Source organism: Castor canadensis, chromosome 4, assembly GCF_047511655.1.
Source record: "Castor canadensis chromosome 4, mCasCan1.hap1v2, whole genome shotgun sequence".
Taxonomy (NCBI): Eukaryota; Metazoa; Chordata; class Mammalia; order Rodentia; family Castoridae; genus Castor; species Castor canadensis.
The window spans coordinates 43,135,799-43,159,616 of NC_133389.1; the positions used below are offsets into that span (position 1 = coordinate 43,135,799).

Sequence of the window (23,818 nt, forward strand, 5' to 3'; positions counted from 1 at the left end):
CAAATATGGTTAGCGCTCTTATGAAAGAGGCCTCTGGGCTCTTGTTGGCCTTTTCCACCATGTGAGGCTCGAGCAAGCAGGCATCATGTAGGAGTCAGAATAGACTCTCAACAGACACTGAATCTACTTTGCTCCTGGACTTCCTAGCCTCACAAACTGTGAGAACTAAATTTCTGAGCTACACAGTTGATATTTTGTTATAGCAGCCTCAAGAGACTAAGGAATTGATGTTGGGCATTTCAGTAGGTGTATAAGGATATCTCCTGTAGTTTTAATTTGCGTTTTCCTTAATGCCTATTGACTCTGGGCACCTTTTCATGTGAGGATTTTTCATTTGCATATCTTCTTTATCTAACTTCTTTTCAATGGAATCTGATCCCTTCCCCTACAATTTGGAAGCAATTCTTTTTTTTTTTTTTTTTTTTGTGGTACTGGGGCTTGAACTCAGGGGCTTCACCTTGAGCCACTCCACCAGCTCTATTTTTGTGAAGGGTTTTTTGAGATAGGGTCTTGTGGAACTATTTGCCTGGGCTGGCTTCGAACCACGATCCTCCTGATCTCTGCCTCCTGAGTCATTAGGATGATAGGCATGAGCCACTGGCCCAGCCTGGAAGCAATTCTTTATATAACTGAGACAGCAAATTTGTAATTTTCTAACTCTGTTCCTTTCATGGTAATACTAATTTTACTATTTTTCATCCATACCCCTCTTGGTAGAAATAACTACATCTCTTTTTTTGTGCTATAACAGTAGATTGAAAATGCTCCCAGCACCTCTACTTCCATCAACATGGAACTGTTTCTTCTTTTGTGTTGACATTCGTATCTCAAATATCTGGTGTAGATGTACCTGTAACTCATGACTAAAAATTATGCTTCTTTTCATATAAGCAGATGAATTTATTTGGTCTCTGATGACATTTTCCATTTCTTCAATAATCATGAAATGTGTCTTCCTTTAAACATGAGGTGATACTCAATTTTCCTCTACTTTTAAAAAGGCAGTTTAAATGCATACAGTGATGTACCAATAGGTGGTGCCTGAAACTTTAAATTAATTCTTTTTTACTGTTACACATTTATTCCTTTTCCCTGTTAGATTTTACCTAGACTGTCATATATTAAGTTTTTGTAAAATTTGGGAACTTCTGGAATCAAATTTTGCCTGTGTGTAGCTTAATAAATCTGTATTTTGAAAGCTGTATATTTGTATTTTATTTTAAATTCAGGTAAGACAATTCTAACATAAACCATTTAAAAATATATTAAACCATCATCCTTTACTTATTTTGTTACATACAAATTCATTTTTTTTTTTTTTTAATAGTACTGGGGTTTGAACTCAGAAAGCCCAATGCTTGCTAGGCAGGAACTTTATCCTTTGAGTCATACCCCTAGCCCTTTTGCTTTAGTTATTTTCCAGATAGGGTCTCCTGCTTTTGCCTGAGACCTGCCTTGGACCTTGATCCTCCCTACTTAATGCCTCCTGCATAGCTGGGATTTACAGGCATGAGCTATCATGCCTGGCCCTCCATCTTGTAATTTCTATTAAAAAATTCTGTGGGAAGTTGGGTGTTATGGCTTATGCCTATAATCCTAGCTTCTTGGGCAGCAGAGATACTGATGATTGCTGCAAAGAGTTTGTGAGACCCCCCCCCATCTCAACAAATAAAAGCTGGGTGTGATGACACATGCCTGTCAGTCTCTCTACATGGGACGTATAAACAGGAGGACCAGGGTCCAGGATGGCCTGGGCGTAAATGAGAGACCCTATTCAAAAACCAGCTAACAGAAAAATGGCTGGCAGCACGACTCAGGTGTAGTGTAACTGCCTAGCAATGATGAGACCCTGAGTTTAACCCTAGTACCCGCTCCCCACAACACAGAGTTCTGTGGGGGTTATGAGATACAAATGAAAAATATGCATATGCTTAGTAGGACTTTTTAATTCAATTTTTTCCTTCATTGATTCAATGAAGCAGAAGAGATTAGAATACTTTGTTTCAAAATGTAGCCTTCTCAATACTTATATCAGAATCCTAAGGGAATTTCTATTCAAAAGGCAGGTTCCCAAGCTTCACCCAGTGGGGTGGTATCTTCATTCATGGGTAGCAAGCCCACACAACTGGGCAACCAGGGGTGTTTCCAGTTCCAAACAATGGTGGTGCCTGTTGCATATGTAAATGTGTGGCTCAAATTCTCTCCAACAGCAGCTTGTCCCATCCTAGGTTTGAACACTCATGACTTACCTTAATAAGGGTCACAATCCCTTCGTTAGTTTGAGCATCGGTTTCTATGTGGAAGTAACCCTCTTCATTTCCTGATGCAAATGTAAAATTCGCCAGCCAGTTGTCAGAGCCTATTTCATCTGCATCAGTCACTTTTATGCGTATCACTTCTACATTGGCTTGATTTTCTTCAACCGTCCCTTCATACTGCAAAATGTGAGCGCATGATTTTTATTTTAATGTAATGTTACCTCAAATGGTATATTTTTAGTTCAGATTATAACATGAATAAATAGGTACATTTATTATTAAAACAATAAGTTACCATTTCATGTTCCACTACAGGTATATTGTCATTGACATCCAAAATTTGAATCTGAACTTGAGCTTGCTTTACTGGTTTATCTGTTATTTGACCATTGCCATCTCTTGCTTCTACAGTCAAGGAATAGCTGCTGTGTTCCTGCAGGGCAATGAAAAATATCCATGAAACATTCCTAAATCTTTCTGGTTCTGGTTTACTTTATTGCTAAGAAATTGACCATGGTATATTTTATTCATAAGTAAGTTTTGTGACCTGTTGTTATTAGTATGAAGCTGCTACTTATTTGCAGTCAGGGCTTTGGTAGAAGGGCAGAAAAGCCTGAGAGAGTTACTGACAAATCTCAAACATGTCCTTGGTGATATTCTTAGGACACAATTCTCCTTAAAACAGTCTGCACAAAGAAGCACTGTTCAAAATGCAGTTAATTCTACACTGGAAGTGACAGCTGTCACTTTTTTTTTCCTGTCCCATACTTCATTCTGAGTTAAAGGTTAAGGCAGGTGAACCTGGTCCTAAGAAGACATGGCCAGTGAATGCAAAATTTGTTGAGAGACAGGATTCCCAGAGGCTATGTCCTAGAGACATCATTCTTTGATGTCACTCAGAAGCAAACCCTTCTCTTCTATGTGGTCCCTTACTATGGCTCCATTCAGGGCGTTTGGAGTTTAAGGAGCTCGGCTGCTAATGCCAGTGCATATGAGTCCTGTGTGGGGCAGAACCACTCAGTGAACAGAGGACAGCTGAGGCACTGGAGCCAGCTGCCTGAGCTCCAATTCTGGCTTTATCACTTACTAGCTGTGCTGAACACAGACTTAATCCCTTTGACTCTCAGCTTCTTTACGTGTAAGATGGGGATAATAACAGGATCTGCCTCACAGCGTTTCTATGTGGATTAAAGGAGTTAATCCATGTAAAAGGTTTAGGACAGCCACCTGGTGCATGGTAAATGGCCAATAAGTGACAGCCATTATTATTAGCTCAACTTCCCATACTTTAGAGACAGCAGCCTGTTAAAAACCACACTACTCAAAGTAATATCTTTCTAGTTTAACTTTATGTTGAAAGGTGTGGAGTAGAATTTCAGGAACAATTAACCACACTCATAAATTTTACAAAGATCTCATTAGGAATGCTGGCTATGGTCCTCCCCAGCTGAGCAGAGTTAATTTCCCAAGTGTGACACAGTGCACTTGAACAATGACTTAGATTTAATGGCAGCACAGTAATTCTTAGGATCACTGTTTTACTCTTGTATGCTATTAAAACTTTCACATATATAGTAAATTCTTCTATCTCCCTTTTTAATTAAAAAAATTGAGGCTGATGGAGTGGCTCAAACAGTAAGAGCACCTGCCTAACAAGCATGAGGCCTTGAGTTCAAACCCTAGCACTGAAAAAAAAAGAGGAAATATTTGAGAGAACAGTTTTTCTAGGATACCTACTTAGATTTTCCATTAGTTTGGGATTTAAAATAACTTTCTCCTTGACAAGGATTTTTATATCCTAACTAGGACTCCTGTTTCCAACTCCTGTCTCCACACCATCACCACCACCACCAGTCCCCTACTCCCTGATATATATTAGGAGAGGAGGACACTCCTGACATGTTACTAGAGAAACACAAACTGAGGAACATACCTTAGGATTCTCTAATAAGCATAATCCTAACTGGAGAGGGGCTAGAACAGTGCTGTCTTTATGTAATTTAAAATTTTCTAATAGCCACATTTAAAAAAAAAAAAAAAACCCCGAAAATCAAAAACTAAAAAACAGAACAGCCAGGTGCTACTAATTTTAATTAGTCCATGATAGCCAAAATATCATTTCAATATGTATTCAACATAAAAAAAATTAAGGTGCTGTTTTATATTCTGTTTTCATGCTAATTCTTCCAACTCTGATTCATATTTTACACATCTTCATGGGCACATAACACACTTCAATTTGTTCCAGTCACATTCTAAGTGCTGAGCAGTGACATCTGGTTAATGACTACTATGTGATAATTCTTAGAGTTATCCTATGAATGAGGAATACAGAACAAAAGAAGAACATTAGGAAAGAAAAAGAGTGGAGAAACGGGAAATGATAGTAGTGAGTTTAAAAGATAGGCAACATAAAACATGACTTTACCTCCCGGTCCAAAGTAATACTGGTTGTATAAATTTCGCCGGTATCTTTATTTAGGTAGAACACGGGAGGGTTTGCAGGTTCCTGGGACACGATTCTGTAGGAAATTTTGGAATTCATAGTATTGGGCTCATCTGCATCCGTTGCGGTGATTTTCATCACAAGTGTATCTGGCATTAGAAATAAGAGTCTCTGTGGTCAGTACATTGACATCTATTGTTATGTCATTTATAATTTCAGCCTGTTTCTAGGATTATTATTTCAGGCACTTATCAAAATCATAGCTTACCAGGATCAAAAATTTAACTGCAATGAGGAAGTAAGTATGAGTATAGAAAGAAAAACAAGATGAGGGCTATGCTGAATTTAGGGTGAAGTGCTTCAAATTTCTATAGGAGGAACACAAATTTGTTCTAGTAGACAATACAGACAAAGATGCATGAGTAGATACACAGTGATGATGTTTATCAAAATAAAAACAAATTAAGAGAAGTACAACTATACTTTTTATTAGGACTAAAGAGAAATCTCTCCTTTGTCTCCTCTATAGAGGACTGCAATGAACAATAATGTCAATAAACCTTTTTATAAAAGTAAGTCATAGACCAGCAGCCACACCCAATGGCTCCAGAGTCAACCAGCCACTTGTTTTTGTACATAAAGTTTTATTGGCACACAGCCACACCCACTTCTATGGTTGCTTTCCTTGAAGTAGTTGCCATGGAGACCTTACCAGCTGCATCAATCTACTGTTTCTTCTGAATGTAAAAAGGATGTTTAAAGTCCTTTGAAATGATATGAAAGCTCTGAATCTAAAGAAATAGGTTTATTATTATTATTTGTTCTGTGGGTAATACTCAACTTTTGTTAATATATAGAGTTTAGTGTTTCTCTGCATACTATGGATAAAATGTTTTTGGTTGTTCATTTATTAAAAAAAGAAAGAAAACAATAGACTCTTACGTGCTGCACTCAGTTCTTCAACAGACCCAACAAAGACTTCCTGTGTGAATACCGGCTCATTGTCATTGATATCGAGAACTTTAATGCGTAGTTCTAATGGTTTCTCTACATTGTTTCCTCTCACATCCAAAGCATAACCTGTTAGCTGAAATCATGACATAAATAATACATAAAGTTAGTTTTAAACCAGAGTAATTCAATTGATATAGTATAAAAAATAATAAAAATAGTAACTATCACCAAAGAAAAACTACAAAAGTAAAATTGTTCTTACCAAAAAATATGGTGTTTCTTCCCGATCAAGAATGCTAGTAATGTTCAATTCTCCAGTATCTTTGTTAAAGACAAATATGCCAAAAGGTGGCTCTGTAATCCCTTTTCCAGTGTATTTGTAGGTAATTTTTATTCCTCTTTCTTCTGCAATATCAGAATGTATCTAAAATAAAAATAACAGAGGAACCTTCAATTTAAATTATTTATAATTTACATGCAAATATTTTTATTGGACAATTTCCTGCTGACGCTGTCACAATGTTGATACGAGGGAGGTGGCTAACACATGCGATCAGAACCTGGGTTCTGATCCTGTCTCAGCACACACCACTTATGTGACAACGAGCTAGTTACTCAACCTCCCTGTGCCTCTGTGCTTTTATCTATAAAATGGAGAATATAATACTGTTTATCTTTTAGGGTTATAGTGAAATTAAGATATAGTTTGGGGGAGGAAGCATATTTTGTTTATTTTTTGTAGAACTGCATGCTAGACAAGACTCATCACAGCACCCCCAATGCTCCCTCCTCCCCCTAGAGTGGGGGATAGATTTTAAATTTGGCATATATAGTAAAAACTTCAGAGTCAAAGGTCACCTTCATAAATCTATCCAATCATCTGAAAAGTATGAACAAGGCAACTTTCCAGAGGGACTGACAAAGTAGAGCATCTTCCCTGCTTGGAATGCTTCAGCAAACCAATGTTTCTAATCAGCTGGGATTTCTGTAATTTTATTCTGATCATCTTCTCTGTGGCTATCCTTGGTTCCTCAGTTTCTTCTTCCACACGTCACTAAAGCCATCACCACCTACCTGCCTGGCCAGTTCTCTGTCCTGGAACTTCAGCATTAGTGACACAGGTTTCTCAACATGTATTAGGGTTGCACTGGGAGAAACCAAGGCAGCAGATGGGGCCTCAAACCTGCTACTGCTCTGCTGTGCTCCTCAGGCACAGTGAGGACTCTGGAGCAGTCACATGAGCTTTTGTCTGTCTATCTGTCTCTCTTTTTATGCCAAGTACATATGAATACACATACATATATCTATATGTACATGTATTTGTTTTTTCTGTTAAAATTTTTATTAGCATATTGTTGTTGTAGTGGGGGTACACATTGTGACCTTTACAAAAGTGTTTACAACATATCATAGTTAGAATCATCCCTCCATCATTCTTCTTATCTTCCCTCCTCCCTTCTTAGAATACTTTCAACAGATCTCATCATTCCGTTTTCATACATGAGTACGTATTTCTACCATATTTGCCCTTCTTCAACCTTTGGTTATGTCCTCCCCCTCCAACCCTTAGAAAGGGCCTGTTTTACCTTCCTGTCCTTCATTTTTGAAAAAAAAGACATTTTTTGCTTGTTTGAGATAGCTATACTGGGAATTTCCTTGTGACATTTCCATGTATACATGTGTTATAACCCAAATTGGTTCATCCCCTCCATTTTTCTCCTTTCTATCTGAGTTCCCTTCTTATGGTGATTTCAACAGGTTTAAATATTCTATATGTATTTTTGTGTAGAAAGTATATCAACCATAATCACCTTCTTTACTTCCTTATTTTACCCTCCCTCTCCCATTAGTGTCCTTCCTTTAGTGTGAGCTGTTTTTCATTCTTGTCCTTCATTGTTTAGGTGTACATGTATTTATATATAAGAGTATTTATAAGAATATTCTAGGTCTTTACGTACTGATTACATGTATACATATAATCTTATGTTAGAAATGAAACAAAAGCAGGATGTAGCAGAACTGTTGCTTTGTATTTCCATATGTATGCAATAAGCATAGTGCGTACATACATACATATGCATTTTACAAGTCTGGAATATATTAAACTTTTGATGATATAACCACTAGGTAGGGAATTTGGAAAGTTGAGGAAATTTAACAAGATCTTTTGCTTTTTATGTAAATTTTACTTCTAACCACTTATATAATTAACATTAGTAAGAATAGCTAAACACTTATTAAACCCCTAAGAATCAATACATTTTGGGAAAACCTCTTGACAGATTGTATAAAAAATAAGCCAAAACAAAGCAGAAAACTCAGTTGCCTGTCACATCCTATTATGTGAAACCATAGCAAAACACCTGAATTTTAGAAGGCTTTTATAAAAAAAAAAACCATGTTAGGAAACAGAAACTTTTATCTTTTATGCTGTGGCTACAATTTCAGCCTCTCTCTCTCTCTCTCTCTGGAAGTACTGGGGGTTGAACTCATGGCTTCACATTTGCTAGGCACACTTGCTAGGCTCTAGCACTTGAGCCATATCCCCAGCTCTTTTTGTTTTCAGTTATTTTCAGATAGTCTTGAGATTATGCCTGGGCTGGCCTGGAACCATGATCCTTTTGATCTCTGCTTTCCAAGTTGCTGGAATTGCAGGTGTGAGCCACCACACCTGGCCAACTGCTATTTCTCTTGAAGGAGCCCTTTGCGTACCTTTATAAAATTGGAAAGATGAAGGTCTTGGATATGAACAAGTATGCATTCACACAAATGTTTGCTGAGAGACTGTTTAGGGCATAAACAGGGCCTGAGAGCCCTAAGGACTGAGCCCTGCTTTCATGAAGCTTCTACTCTACTGAGGGGAGACAGACGACCATAAGCCAGCAATATATGGCATGATGTCAAGCAGTCAAATATGCGTACACCAATGGATATAGGGTAAGTATACAGAGAGAAATGGTGGTGGCAGAGAGGAGTTGGTTCTTGAATAGAAGCCTGGTGATGTGCCACACAGCAAATCAGGGATGTGAAGAGGATTCCAGGCAGAGGGAATAGCAAGTGCAAAAGAGGGAGGCTGGAAGGAGCCTGGTCAACTCAGGGGATGTAGCAGAGTAGGGTTTGGGAAGTGATAAGAACAGAGGACAGACAAATCACATGGGTTCTCCTAGACCAGGGTAAGGTTATTTCTTCCATTACACTAGGAAGCCACTCAAGCTTCCTTGGTTTGTCTTTCCAAGAGCTCACTCTGGCTAATTTCTGGAGAACAGACTCTGTGTGTGGGAGAGGGTGTGGCAACAGAGAAAGCAGGGAGACCAGCTGGGCGCTCTTAGGTAATGCTAGTCAGAGAGAACAAGGACCTTGAATAGGGGAATGGCAGTGGAGCTGAAGAGAAGTGGTGGCTTGGAATATATTTTGGGAGTAGAACTGAGAGTACTTGAAAAACTGTATAGAACTATAGTGCCATTTATAGAAATGGGTAGAACTTGAGAGAGGCTTTAGGGAGAAAAATCAAGAGTTTGGGCTTGTACATGCTCACTGTGAGATACATAATATTAGGATAACTACGTAATTTGTATAAAAATATTGGGTACCTTGAAAGTGAAAGGGGAGCCATTCATCACTAAGCCAGGACAATGGGCATATACCAGGCTGTTCCAGGCAAACCAGGACATAGAGTCACCAACCTCTTAGACACTGGCTCTTTCCACTTTGAAAACGGCTTTCTATGAAAATACACTCCTTTGAGTTTTGTGACACTTTTTGGTAAACTAAGTGGAAACTACAGCCAATCCCTTAACTCCTAGTTGAGTCAAAACCAGAAGTTAGATGTATTTTTGCCAATGATGCTGCACCTTGCAGAATGGGAAAGAAGATCTTAAAGTTGACACTTTCTGCTCAAATACATCTTGAATATTAAAAAAAAAAATCAGTCATCACATTTTATGATTTTCCTTAGATTTTAAAAGGGACATAAAAATCATCTCACACTATAGTTTAGTCATGCATATGTTATGCTCCTGTGTCTCTTTAGAAGGTACCTTGGCAATTGGATTCTTTTTAGACAAATCCTCTCCCTCCCGAAGAGCTACAGGGGCGGTGATCCAGGCCCGCTTCTGCCGCACTAAGTGAGTATGTTTAGCAAGCAGCTTGTCTTCACTTCTTGCATTTAAGACCTGAAACAATAAAATATTGCCAAAAATTATTATGTATCGTCAAACTTTAGTATGATATTCCATAATTTACTAAGCTTTAAAAATAGTGCAAATTTTTAAGGTATGTTGTGTATTTCTTAACAAGCTTCATTTTTAAAGAGATGTTCATATTCTAGCAAACTCTACAGGCATTCAAGAGATTGTCTCCAAATAAGTAAAGCAGCAGGGTTTGTTTTTCACAGTAAGGACAGATTTCTCAGAGTGAAGAATTCAAAAGGCTGGAGTAATTTAGTGGCCTTACAAATAGGCAAACTAGAAGTAAAGGACCATGTCAACATTTTTTTTCTTACTAGGTGAAAATGAGATTTCACTTTTCTATGATGGTTTAGTGTTCAAGAATAAATTAGTACATGTCTGAAGAATAAAATAAGTAAATTGCTGATATAAATTTGGCCCAAAACTGGTACAATTACCAGTTAATGAATTTTCTTTTTACAGGATGTGGGAAAGGATTAAATTTCCCATTTCTCAATTTCAGAACCTTAGATGAAAAATTACTCTATAGGCAGAAGGATGAATAAATGTCTCTGCCTTCCTCCAAAAAAGAAAAATTACTCTACACATGCTCATTTGGGTTTTATAAGTAATATATATTTTATCCAAGGAAAAATTCAATATAGATGACAGCATCTTAAGACTTAGGTAATTATACTAAGTTTATCTGATCAATTTACTCATTTGTTGCTCTGTATAAACGTGTTTTTTATTTCAAAATGTTTACACAGGTTACCACTAGGTCATTGATTTTCCTTTGAAAAATATTTATTAAAAATGTGAATCATATAACATCACAAATGATAACATTTAAACTTATGATGTACATATATAAAACTTACATTTTTCAGAAAGTATTCATTCTTCAGAGTATTTATTGTTAACAGCTTGATAAATGTCTGTAATGATGCTTTGTGACTACACAGTTGCACATGTATTCACATGCAGATAAAGATCTTCTTCCTATCAAATGTGGTGTTGGCTATTTCTGGTCTTATATTCCTCCATACTTATTAGTGAGAAAGGCCAGGTCTAAGGCAATGTGGATTTTCAATCTGGTGAAACATAGCCAAACTGTCCACTGTGAAATCAATAAGCCTCCGAGACCCAGAGATGGACATAGTCCCCTTGCATCCTTACCTCTAAGTGAAGTCCATTTCCAAGGTTCAAGCAGATCTGTAAAATAAAATTAGAGACATAAAAACAGAAGCTTAACCACCTCTATCATCCTATGCCAAAAAGAAAGAAATCATAATTTTCCTGTTTGCCCTTCCCAACAACCAGGCCCAGAGGGAGGAATCTACATTCTCCTTGGTCCACACTGCCTCCTCCATAAACTAACTAGTAGCTTAAAAAGCAAACAAAAGAATCTACTCTGTGTAATCTTAAACATTCCGATTCCCCCCGCACCCTATAGTTCTCATTGCGTGTTCTCTGGGACCCACATACCTATCTTCAAGGCTGTCAGTATGAGACTGGCCTCCCACTAATTACCATCCCCACGGACCACACGCACTCACAGCTTCTTGTGTTTTGACTTCTCCGTTCCTCAATGTCCTTAGCTGCACCAACTCTTTACTTTGGACATCACCATTACATAGTACTGTTCTAAATACTGTTCTTAAACTGCCCACAAACCCCACCTTGCTTTCTGAATTTTGCTGCAATTTCTTTCTAATCCATTAATCTCCTGGTGGCTTTACTTTTCTCCTGGCTTGACTTAACCCAACACATTCTAATATGGTAGCCACATGTGGCTAGTGGCTATCATTTGGACAGTGCAACTGGAGAACATTTGCATTTCACAGACCAGCAGACTTCTGCCAGTCATTCTAAAGGTGTTGTCAGTGACAGTCAGGGAGACTTTGTTTTCTTGGCCCTCTCGTATCTCTGCCTCACATTCTCTCAGACTCTGTAAACTTATTATTCTCACCCTGAACTGGCAATACTGCTAGGGAAAGCCACCTTCACACAGATTAGAGCAGCTCCTAATAGCTGTTCCTACTCTCCCTCCACAGGGGTGGAGGTTCTTTCTAGGGTGACCAATTTTGCTTGCCTAGGAGAGTATAGGCTGACACTTGTTTTCAGGCATCCCATCTGTTAGCATCCCACTTATCTGCAAAAGTGTATTCATTTAGACTACAAATGATATAGTCCCCTTGCATTGTCTCCTGTTACTTCATCCCTGTGTCAGGCATCACAAACTTCAGAACTCCCCAGTCATGTTGACCACATCTCTGGACCCACTCATTCTTACTCAACCTCACAAGTGTCTGAATGAGCGTTTATTTTCAGTTATCATATGTGTCCTCCCCTGTTCCCAGAGGAGAGTTGTCATGACTCCTTTCAGAGGTCAACCACCATCTATGTGCTTTCTTTTCAACTCTTCTACTTGTTCTCTTACATTCATCTTCTTAAGAACCTTGGTCCTTCCTCTAATCTTTCACCTCCTCCTCCACTGGCTAATCAAATATGTTTATTTCCTTCCCAAATGGAGAACCAAACCTATTTAGGTCTTTCCTATCCTAAAACTGACCTCTTTCTTATTTCTGTTAACACTTAAATTTACTGCTCTATATCCCTCCCTTCCTAAAATTGCAAACTGAAACAGTTGTCTCTTTCTATTGCTGCCACTTCTCCATCTTTGTATGAATTAAATGGAATCTGTCTCTGACTTGAATTTTTTGCCTTGTTTGCCTTTCCACATCTGTATCTCAGGATCCACGATGTCCATCATCATGGAAAATAGGATTTTCTCTGAAATTTCAAACTCTTTCACATTCTTTACAATTTTTTGAAGGACCTGTGGGGTCTGTTTTTGGCATGGATCCTTCACCCTCTTTCCTTGTCTGTACATGCTCTTGCCTCTTCATTCCAAAGAGAAACTCAAGATCACTGATGTTCAGCCTCTATGGCAAGCTTCTGGGGCAGATGAACAACCATAGCTTATCTTCTATTTTATAGTCAGATACATTATTTCTTTTTAATTTTATTCTATATCAGTTTACCAGCAAGCAATGGCCAGGGATAAGCTCTAGCCCAAACTGTGTTTCTCAGATTTAATTATTTTCTAGGGTGACATGGCATGAAAAACAAGAAGCAGCAATCAGATCCAGTTCTTTTTTTCCATGTTTCTTTGGTGACAACTGTCAAAACGAAAGACCAGGCCCTGCATCTAGGTTTCCTCATTGTCACATCACTGGGGAACATTCTTAAAATTTACTCTCTTTTTTGACCAGCCTCCTAACTATCAGTCTGTTCTCTTTGGTAGAGGCCATGTTGAGGGGTTGGTTGGATGGAGTATTTGCCACTTTTATTCTTACTCAGAATCTTATTGGCCCTATCAAAAAGGTATAATAATTGTATGCCATTTCAAATAAATGTTGTTATTCTAACCAAATACTATGTCATTTTAGGTAATATAAGTAAAAGGGAGAATTTTATAGTCTTCTAGCCAAAAATAAACTCATTATAGGCGTATCTTCATTGACTTTCATTGGATTGCTTTCTAGATGTTATCTTCTCAGAAATGCAGAAAATCACATCGTTACAAACAGCACTTCTTAATGTGCATTTTGTTTTCTAGGGGGTCTTGTCAAAATGGAGAGTCCAGTTCAGTAGGTCTGGAGCTCAGCCTTACACTTGCACTGCTAGATGACACAATACTGTGGGTTCTTGGATCACACTTTGAACAGCAAGGTCACAGAATGTGGTATCGAATATCAACTGCTTATTTAGCTATAAAATAGACAATAAGTCTGCCTTATTTGCTATTGCCCCAGCAGTCAGTAAAAGAAACTTTGTCACTTGATTGCTAGTACCTTGAAGGCAGAGACTCATATTTTATTTTATTAATTTACTTGTTTTTAATATTTTAAAGAATTTTAAATTAAGAACATGTCTAAAAGCAGAGTAAAAAGGACAATGAACATCTTGTAGCTAACAACTACTTTTAATAATTATTGAGCACACATTTCTAATTTAGTAATAATTCAAATTTAGGAATAATTATAGATTTATAAAACTACTACCAAGAGTTCCCACAGCCATGTTCCCTTCATGAAAGCATCTTAAATAACTATAATATACTCGTCAAAATCAAGAGAGCAATATTTTTAGTTGCACTATCAACTAAATTCTAGACCTTATTTAAATCTTACGATTTTTTCCTGTTTATTTATTTATTGTATGGTACTGGAGTTTGAACTCAGGGCTTTGAGCCATGCCTCTAGCCCTTTTTGCTCTGGTTATTTTGGAGATAGGGTTTTGCCAGCCTGGACTGTGATCCTCATATTTTACATTTGTCCATAGCTGGATACTCATCACCATATCCACTTTTTTTTTTTAAGTTGTAATCTTGTGAACGTTTTTGCCTGGGGCTGGCCTGGAAATGCAGTGCTTCCTATCTCAGCCTCCTAAGTAGCTAGGATTACAGGTGTGAGTCATCAGTGCCCAACTCTACCAATATTCTTTTTGCGTTCCAGAATTCAGTCTAGGATCCCACATCAAATTGCTTTCACCTCCTTAGTCTTCTCTGTGGTCTGGTCTATGACAGTTTCTCAGCAATCTCTTGTTTTTGTTTTTTTTTTTTTATGGGCCTTGACAGTTTTGAGGAATACTGGCCAAATTAGCAGCCTGCAGAACACCCTCCAATTTGAGTTTTTCTGCTGTTTTTCCTGATGACTAGACCTGGATTATATGGTTTTGGTAAAGACAGCACAGAAGTGAAATGCTCTTTTGGTTACGTTATATCAGGGCACATATTACCCACATGACACCAACGATTAAGGGAGCATCTGTAAAGTTTCTCCCCTGTGAAGACACTGTCTTCCTTTTTCCCTACTCTAGTCTTTGGAAGTAAGTCACTAAGTCTGTTCATTGTTTGAAGAAGAGAGAAAAAGGAAGAAGTAGCACATATTGGAACTCTGTGACAGAAGAGATTTGTCCTCTCTCCCACTTACTAATTTATTCAATCACTTATTTCACTATGGACTCATACATATTTTTTTCCTGTGGGTTATAACCCAATATTTTATTATTTTGTTCTTCAAATAGCGTCAGCTTTGGCTTCTAGATCATCTCATGCTTAGCCTCTTTGCCATTTAAAAAAAAATTTTAAATTTTGAGCACCTCCTTACTTTCTAGCACTGGAAGATGCTCCAGGCTCGTCACTGTTCCCCTCTCCCACCCTTGGAATCATCCATTTCTCCAGGAAGCTCTGGTTTCTGAGATTGCAGAATGACTTTTTAAAAGCTAAGGCCTAGGCCCAGGTGTTGCACAACCATTACCAAAATTTTCCAGTCTCAGGCACATTTCCAGGGAAGGTTAGTGAAATTAGGTTTTTTTTTTTTTTTGTAACCTTTTGACTATTATTAAAGACTCCGCTTTAAATTATTTCTGAGATGCAGTCTCATATAGTGGAAAGTGTATGGCTTTGGAAATAAGTCAAGTCTAGGTCCAAACCCTTTGTTGGCTTCCTCATCTGTAACTTGAGATTAACAATGCTTATGGTGGCAAGACATTCTCAGTTGTCTAGCTAATTGCCTCATATTCAGTGTTCACACAACCCATTTTGGTCAGGTGTCAGGTAGACCTTGCCCAAATCGTGAAGCTGAGTAGTAACTGGTATGTGACAGAAGTTGGTGTTTTCACTTACTTTGATAGTGACTGGTTTAGGCAAAAATTCATGAGAATTTTGGTCAATGAGGTATCGGGAGAGTCTGCAAAAGATTCTCCTCACTGCTAAGAAGAGAAGCACACACACAGCCTACTTTTTAAAGCACCTCTGAGATGGTTGGTCAAGGATGTGACATATAGAATGCTCCTTGTCATCATATGGCAATGAGGGGGAAACTAACAAAATGGTAGAGCAGCCAGACTGAACCATAATTTCTTTTTTTGTTTGTTTTTTGAGACAGGGTCTTGCTCTATACCCTTAGCTGGCTTCAAACTTGAGATCCTCCTGCCTCTGCTTCCCACAATCTTCTGCTGGCATTATGGATGTGTACCACTACACCTGGCAACCATAAGATCTTTGAGTTACAGAATTGCTCAAATCTGGAGCCACTCTATCCCTAGGCTTTTCCTTATGTGACACTAAATAGTTTTGTTTAACCTAGTTTTAATTGGGTGTTCATTACTTGCATCTGAAAGCAAACTAAATTACCTATTTTGCAGAGGAGTTGTGCAAACTAAACAATACATGAGCAGTGACTGGCAGCCAAGAAACAGAACGATGGCATTTCTTCCCTTGTAAGTCTTGTATGTTACTATTTCTGAAATTTGGGGTTATTCGTGTCCTCAGTTTTCTGAGCTCCTACAATATGCTAAGTAAGGTGATGTTCTTACCCTAGTAGATTCTTACATGCTAGGGAGACAGATAAAAGCAGTTGTGATGAGGGCTATAAAGGAAATTTAGCAGGGGAAGGACGGTAGTGATTCAGTAGTGTGGGGACAGTGTCAGTGGGGTTGCCTCTGCCTATAGTGACTTGATGGAGGGAGGAAGAAGTCAGGTAGAGGCCTGCAAAAGGAACAGTCAGGCCATCTGGTGGGAATGGTATTAGTGTGGTTAAGGTTGGTATTGCCAGAGGGGATGAATAAGCAAAGATGATATTAGGGGGACAGGGCAGTACCTGCTCATGGAGAATTTGGTTCTTATTGTAAGTGTAAGAGGAAGCCATCGGAAGCTTTTAAGCTTGGAGTAGTGCAAACAAACACTATGTTTGATAAAGCTTATTCTGGCTGCTGTATGGAGAAGAGGCCACAATGAGGCAACTGGTACCAACACAACATCTGGTACCGCCTGGTATGGACACCGGGTGGTAGTCATTGCAGTAGTGCAGGCAATAGGTTATGCCAGCTTCAATCCTGAGGATTGCAGTAACAATTGTAGGAATTGGTACGTTTAGTGTATTTTTAGGGGGGATTCCAAGATGGCAGCTAGAGGGAGGAAGCAGAAAGCAAGCCTCCTATAGTGAAATCTTGGAGAGACGCTGGAGACACTTTGCAGGCATAATCACTGAGAAGAGGCATAACTTTGACCCCTCCACATCTCCAGCCGGCGCAGAGTCTCCACTTCACATTAAACGGAGAAACCAGGAGGGCCCCCGGGCCGCCAGTCACTGGCGCCCATACGGCTTGGGAAGACGCGGACCAGGTGAGCTTCGCGGTACCGCGGTTCCCCTACAGACAAGCCTGGGCCAGAGCAGCATAGCCCCCTGGACAGACTGACCTCCACCCGGGAAAAAAAGAGAAACTGAGTACTAAGCAATAAGAACAGTTAAGACACGCTGGAAAGAGGGTGGGGCGCCCTGAGCGCTGAAGATTGGGGGAAGGGAATCCTTCGGGCAGCTGGAGAGGCTCTGGTGGGAGCGGGGCGCGCCCAGCAACCAGGAGCGGGGACGCTTGTGAGAGGAGGGAAGACCCACTTCCCACGTGAACTGTAAACAAACACAGTGGCCAGCAGGAGCAGCAGCACCGCCCAGTAATCAGGAGCAGGAAAGCTGGTGAGAGTGGAGGAGGGAGGAAAACTCCACAGGAGAGGAGGGAAGACCCACTTCCCGCTTGACCTGTAAATAAACACAGGCCTGACAACGCCGGGCAGTGTCACCTTTCCCAGTGCTTGCAAAGGGGAAAGCCTGTAGCAGAGGCCCCCACACAGGAGAACTCTGAGCAAACAAAGCCTGTGGGACCAGGTGAGTGCTAAGCTCATCCCAGAGACCTGCATAAATAACGCCGCCAGCTACAGGCTGAGAGCAGCAGGCAGGCAAGCCACAGTTGCAGATACCACTCTCAGAACTGCCTCCAGACGCTTTTTTTCTTTTTCTCCCTACCTTTGATGAGAGAACAACCGAATTACACCTGCAAGCCGAAAAACTTACTGAAACCGTATTGCATTTGAACTTGGGACACTTGGTGGGGCTTTTTTTTTTTTTTTTGGGTGTGTGTGTGTGTGTGTGTAGTTTTGTTCTACTTTATGCGTCCCCTTTGATGAGACAACTATAGAACAACATCTGAGGCACCATCTCCAGGACTGGAGACTGAGATGGACATCCAAATTATTAAGACATTGCATATAAACTTGGAGGTTTTTTGGTTGTTTTTTTTAAAATTTTCTATTTTCCATTTTATTTTAATTCATTCTTATATATAGATATTTCTTTCATTTACTTATTTTTTATTTTTTTATCTTTGATTTTCAATCCTCTCTCTGTCTCTCTAATGTCTGTTCAGCTTACTGTCGATTAGTACGCTAAAGCTCCCTGTTTACACCTTTGAAACTTTCTTGTCTGATTCCTTGTTCTGTTTTCTCCTTCTTGTCTGTGTATTTGTATTCCCCCTTTCTTTAACTTCTTGCTTTCCATCTCAGCTCACCATTCCATTCTAAATATTACCATTGTTATTATTACAAGCTAGAAAATACTTAATTGCACACAGTACAGGGACAGTAACATCACCAAAGACAATGATGGGAAGACAGAAAAAACAGGGAAACCAGTTTCCCCACAGCAAAAAATTAGTGTATTTTTACACTGAAGTGTACAAAGTGTAATGTGTTGCTGAGGCAACAGAACTGTGGGTGGACTGAACAAGGGACAGAGTAGTCAAGATGACCCTTAGATTATTGGCCTAAGTAGTGAAAACACTGCTTCCTGAGATAAGGAAAAAAGGAGAGGAATAAACTGGGGGTGGGTCAGGAGGGGTGGCATGGGAGTGCGATAGGAGACAAGAGATATTTTTATGTTCTGTGTGAATGTTCTATGAGAAAAGAGGCTGAGCCTGGAGATACAAACGTGTGGGGTGGAGGGGCGAGGCCGTTAGATCAGTGGGCTTTAGTAAGGAACTGGGATGCAGAGGAATCTTGGCGCATATTTAATGGAATGTTTCAGTTTCTTCTCAAAAAGCTGCCAGTGCAGAAGAGATAGCTGATTCATGCTGTTGGAAGTCAGGACACTGGCCACCTATGGGACTGGTGAGATGCTGGAAGCACAAGGGGACTGGGGGGAGGGTGCTGGAAATCTCTTGATTTGCTTGTGGAGACATGGTGCTTTCAGTGGGGAGGACTCAACATACTTGTTACATATGCACCTTTTTGTACGTACACTATACTACAAATGTTAAAAAATGAATGCACATCTTCAGGTTGAAAGTGTCTTGGTCTAGGTAATATGGCTCTACTAATGGTGTTTTTACAGCACCTACTGTAGGAGCCTATCTTCTGACACTTAATAAGACAAGATGGATTGAAATATTACTCCAATTATTTTACAAAATCCATGAGAACTGTACTGACACTTTGCCAATTATAGAACTCTATGTTTATTTGACTGAGGAAACAGCCTCTAAGCTGCTCCTTTCTAAAGTAAAGAATTTGGATCTGTTTCCTTAGGACTCTCTCACAGAGCACATTTTAACTTAGAAAAGTGGTTCTCAACTGGAGGGGGTTCTTCTCTTTCCCCTCCCCACTGTGGATACCAGGTTATGTCTGGAGACCTTTGGGGTTGCCAAACCAGCGTGTGGAGAAGAGATGAGTACTACAGGCCTCTAGTGAGTTGAGACCAGAGACATCCTGCAGTTCACAGGATGGCCTACACAACAAAACACAGCTATAAAAGGCAAAGGAAGCCTGGCCAAGTTTTTCTAACTAGAAGTTACTATAATAACTAGAGGCTGATGGATGGATGAGTTCCAGAGGACCATAGAAACTATGTACATTTCCCACCTGGTGGCACAGTACACAAATAAGCTGATGTCTTCTGCCCTCTGTCCCCTTTTTCTTTTGTTTTCTTTCTCCTCTTTTTTTTTTTGTTTTTTTTTTTTTGCAGTGCTAGGATGGAACCCAGGGGCACCACTGAGATTCACCCCCAGCCTACTTCTCTGTAAGTTTGAGTGTCCTCCTGTGGGGATGTTGTAAGAGGGTTGCAAGAACTGGAAGAGTGGCTGGACGGTATGATTTCTCCCAAAAATCCGCAACTCTACTTTCTCACAAGGAACTTGGTGGCAGAAAAATGTCATATACGATATGCCTGAAGAGGAAAAGTAAGCTTCTAGTCCCCATATCCAAAGAAGTGTTTTTTTAGATGAACCAGAGGAATCCTTCAAAAGCTTCCCCAACTTATAAAAGATTTAAAAAAATTTTTTTTTTTAAATTTCTACTGTTATATCTTGTATGTCATGTAGAAACTGGCTTTCCTGGTTAAAAAAAAAAATCTTTTGTTTTTTTTGGCAGAGGCTTAAGGGAAGGTCAAATATCACTACAAAACACAATCAATGTACTCTTTGTTCTCCAGGTCAGCACCTTTGGAGATGACTCCTGTTCGAAAGTCACTTTGATGAGCTTCAGAAGCAGAATCAGGAAGCCTCCTCAGTCCTGGATGACAGCTTCTGGCTGAAGTTCTTTCTGATGCCTACATGCTTCATAGCAGTGACCTTGAAGCTTTCTCCTGTGGCCGTCTGATTTCATGGGGAGGCAACCTTTCAACTTTTACACCTCAACTAATAGCTGTCTTCCCACAGATGAGATGTAGAGGCACACAAAGTAGTTTAAACTCCTGTTTCTTCAACTTTGAGGTTTATAATGGCTTATTCTTTCCATTCTACCAGAAATAACTGTATGGAGAAGGTAAGAGCATGGTCAGTAGGTAACCTTGGAATCTAAAATAGGGACGATCCCCAAGATGCTGGTTGTTCTTTAGATGTAGACTGGCTTCAGGATCATTACATAACACCTGGGTTATGTCTCTTTCTTATCAACCTTCTGACCAGGTAAAGTGTTTTAAAATTGTTTGTTTTTCCCTTTTACTGTACAGAAGGCCAAATCAGACACTGCCCTGAAGGTCCTTGACTCACCCTGAATCTGTTTGGTAAAATGATTTCAACTGTGACTGAAATAATCTGAAGGAAGTAAAGTAAAGGCAGGGAATACCACAGATTTTTTTCCTTCTGATCATACAGTTTGATGTTTGTATTGACAGAACTGGGAGATCTGGTCCTTCGTAGCTCTGTAGCCACAAATGTTTTGGCAGGATCTCTGTAGTCAGAGAACTAACACATCCCAAGGAACTTTAGTGACCCAGCATAGTCAGGTGGACCCAGCATTCTGGCAAACTAATCTGATAAACTAGATGTTGACCAGATTTATGTTAGGATTTGACCTACTACACTTTCTTCCCCTTATACATTTTTTTCCTTCTTTTTTGGAGGGGAAGGAGGATAGTTTTTATTTATGTATTTTTTTATCGTGTGTTTTTTGGAGATAGCGTCTTGCTATGTAGTCCTTGCTGGCCTTGAACGCTCCATCCTCCTGCCTCAACCTTCCAAATGCTGAGATTATAGATGTGTCCTACCACACCTGGCTGACTCAAAGAACTTTGAAACATGGATTGAGCAAAGCTGAGTTATATTTGACTTGTCAGATTGTGTTATGAATCCTTATTTCCAGTAAAGTTTTGGGTAATCATGAATAGCTCCTGTATTTTCCTCTTGGTACAGACAAATTAAGCTACAGAAAACATTATGTTATTAAGTATCAATTCCCTTAGCCCCTAAATCATTTTAAAAAACAGCAGAGTTGCTAACAATTAAAAGTAGCCTTTTTAATATTAAATCTTTCCTATTCCCACTTATGTAATGGAGACGTGGTGCTCACACTTGAGGGCAATCAGAATCACCTGTTACCACACAGATCGCTGGGTCCCACCCTGGACCGTCTGGTGCAGTAGGTCTGGGGTGGGGCCCAGGAATCTACATTTCTAGCAAGTTTCCTAGTGCTGCTGATGTGGCTGGACCAATAGGACGCTTTGGCTAGCTGGTGTGTAAAATTACAGGAAGGGCAGAAGAAGAGCCTAGGATATCCACAAACTGGAAAATGAGCTCTCATTACAGCATGAAGTGTGAAAAAATGATTTCTAACTCAGGAAATTCAGGCACTGTGAGTTATTTCCTAACACAAGAAAACTTTTCACTTTACAATTACTTATTCTAAATAGGGGTCCCCTCGGCTTATTTTGCTTCTTCTAGCTTAAGTTTGATGGATCCTGAGCAGGTATCATTTTGAAATGTTTTGCCTTTTTATTGGTGCGAATTTTCTCTAGCAGCCACAAATACTTTTGAAGTCAGGCAAAATATAGATAAATCTGTATAATACACTTCACATTATTTGACAGATGAAAATTGTGGGCTGTTCTCATCTTTTTGCAACAAATGTGTTACGAAAAATTAAATTAAAAAATAAAATGAAGAAAACCAGATTTTTCTTTTCACTGGTATGTTTAAGAAAACTCAGAGCCTTCCATTGTCCCTTTTCTCCATTAGATGGCGCTGGTCTGACAGGAAGGCAAAAGAAGAATCATCAGAAATTGACCAACATTGACTGCATAAAAGTGGCTTGGCAGAACTGACAAGAGTGAAAACTCAGGGCTTGAGAAAGCCACATGAATATTTTCCCCAGGGTTGCAGCTGTTTATAGTTCTTCTTCTTCTGTTGTTCTTTTTCTAGAATGATTCTAACTAACTTGCAATAAACTTAATATTCTAGTTCCAGAAATTTAGAATTTGCTGACAACTGTAGAAAACTTTGATGGGGAGGTCAGATGATTCCTCCGATTAACAGACAGGCACCTGGTGCTCTGTTCAGCTTCTTACACTGTCAACATTCACCAAATCTAGTGCCTGGCAAATAAAGGATGCTCAAAAAATGTTAAGTTCTCTTGCCTATACTCCTCTTCCCACACTGTAAGACCCATGATCATTGGTGTGTGTATGGGGGAGGGGGCGGATCACATGCACCTTGAAGAGAACTGGGCATAGAGCACGAGCACAAATACTGATTGTTGAATGCATGCACGTCAAAGAAAATTTTACTATTCAACCTATCTGGGCATTAAATATTTATCTTAAACAAGTGAAATTCAGGTTATTATGCCAATTTTTCAAACACAGAAAGATACTTTAACTCATGCATTTAAAGAGCTACTTCTGTGTCCAAGTCATTTAGCTAATTTATAGACAAGTGATGGAAAGATCCTGCTCTAAATAAAGTCACAGCTTAGTAGGAGAGAAAGTGTACAGTAGCCCCCCTTGTCTACGACGGGGAGGTCCACGACCACCAGCAAATACCTGAAAACTCAGGTAATATTGAACTACATGTACTAAGTTTTTTTTCCCTACATATACATATTGATAATACAGTTTTAATTTATAAATTAGGTACAGTAAAAGATGAACTAATAATAAAACAATTACAACAATATGTCATAACGGAAGTTATTTAAAACTTGCGTTTTTTTTTTTTCTTTTGGCAAACTGGGGTTTGAACTCAGGATTTCACCCATGGGTACTCTATCACTTGAGCCACTCCACCAGCCTATTTCTGTGTTTGGTCTTTTCAAGATAGGATCTCAGAAACTATTTACCAGGGCGGGCTTCAAACCTCCATCTTCCTGATCTCTGCCTCCTGGGTACCTAGGGTTATAGGTGTGAGTCACTGCCAACTGGTTTATGAGTTCTCTATACTTGAAATTTTCATTTAATAGTTTTGGACCATAAGTAACAGAAAGTGCAGGAAGGGAAAAAAAATGAGGGCATACTACTATATAGAGGTAGAAATCTTAACTGTGGGAACAGCTACAAAAATTTGTGGGGAGCTCAAAAAAGGCAGAATCTGTGCAAATAGAAGAAAAATGCACAGACCAAAGACAGGAGATGTGAGGACAAGCAAAAAACCATAGGATGATGGCATCAGAAAATATTTTCTAAGGATCAGAGTAACTGTCACCTTCTGTCACTAGTGCTTCCTAAAGATTTTTCTGGTGCTATTGTTCAACATAAAAAGCAAGAGTTTGAAGATTAAAGTCATAAGCTGGGAGACTGAGAGAGGACCAGCATAGGGAAATGGCCATGAGATCGACAGGCGGAGGCAGAAGTCTTTATTGGTTTGAAACTCGTCCTTGGCAATTC

At 39.3% G+C, this 23,818-nt stretch overlaps 1 protein-coding gene across 1 annotated transcript in view; it reads right to left on the bottom strand.

Moving 5' to 3' along the window:
- The window catches only part of Dsg2 (desmoglein 2), a 49,606-nt gene that overhangs the window by 18,802 nt on the left and 6,986 nt on the right, over window positions 1-23,818 (bottom strand). The window contains exons 2-8 of the mRNA XM_074070092.1: window positions 11,004-11,039; window positions 9,696-9,830; window positions 5,921-6,082; window positions 5,647-5,791; window positions 4,687-4,853; window positions 2,554-2,691; window positions 2,250-2,435 (exon numbers count right to left, since the gene is read on the bottom strand). Coding sequence (XP_073926193.1) covers window positions 2,250-2,435; window positions 2,554-2,691; window positions 4,687-4,853; window positions 5,647-5,791; window positions 5,921-6,082; window positions 9,696-9,830; window positions 11,004-11,039 — 969 coding nt within the window. The remainder of the gene's footprint in view (window positions 1-2,249; window positions 2,436-2,553; window positions 2,692-4,686; window positions 4,854-5,646; window positions 5,792-5,920; window positions 6,083-9,695; window positions 9,831-11,003; window positions 11,040-23,818) is intronic.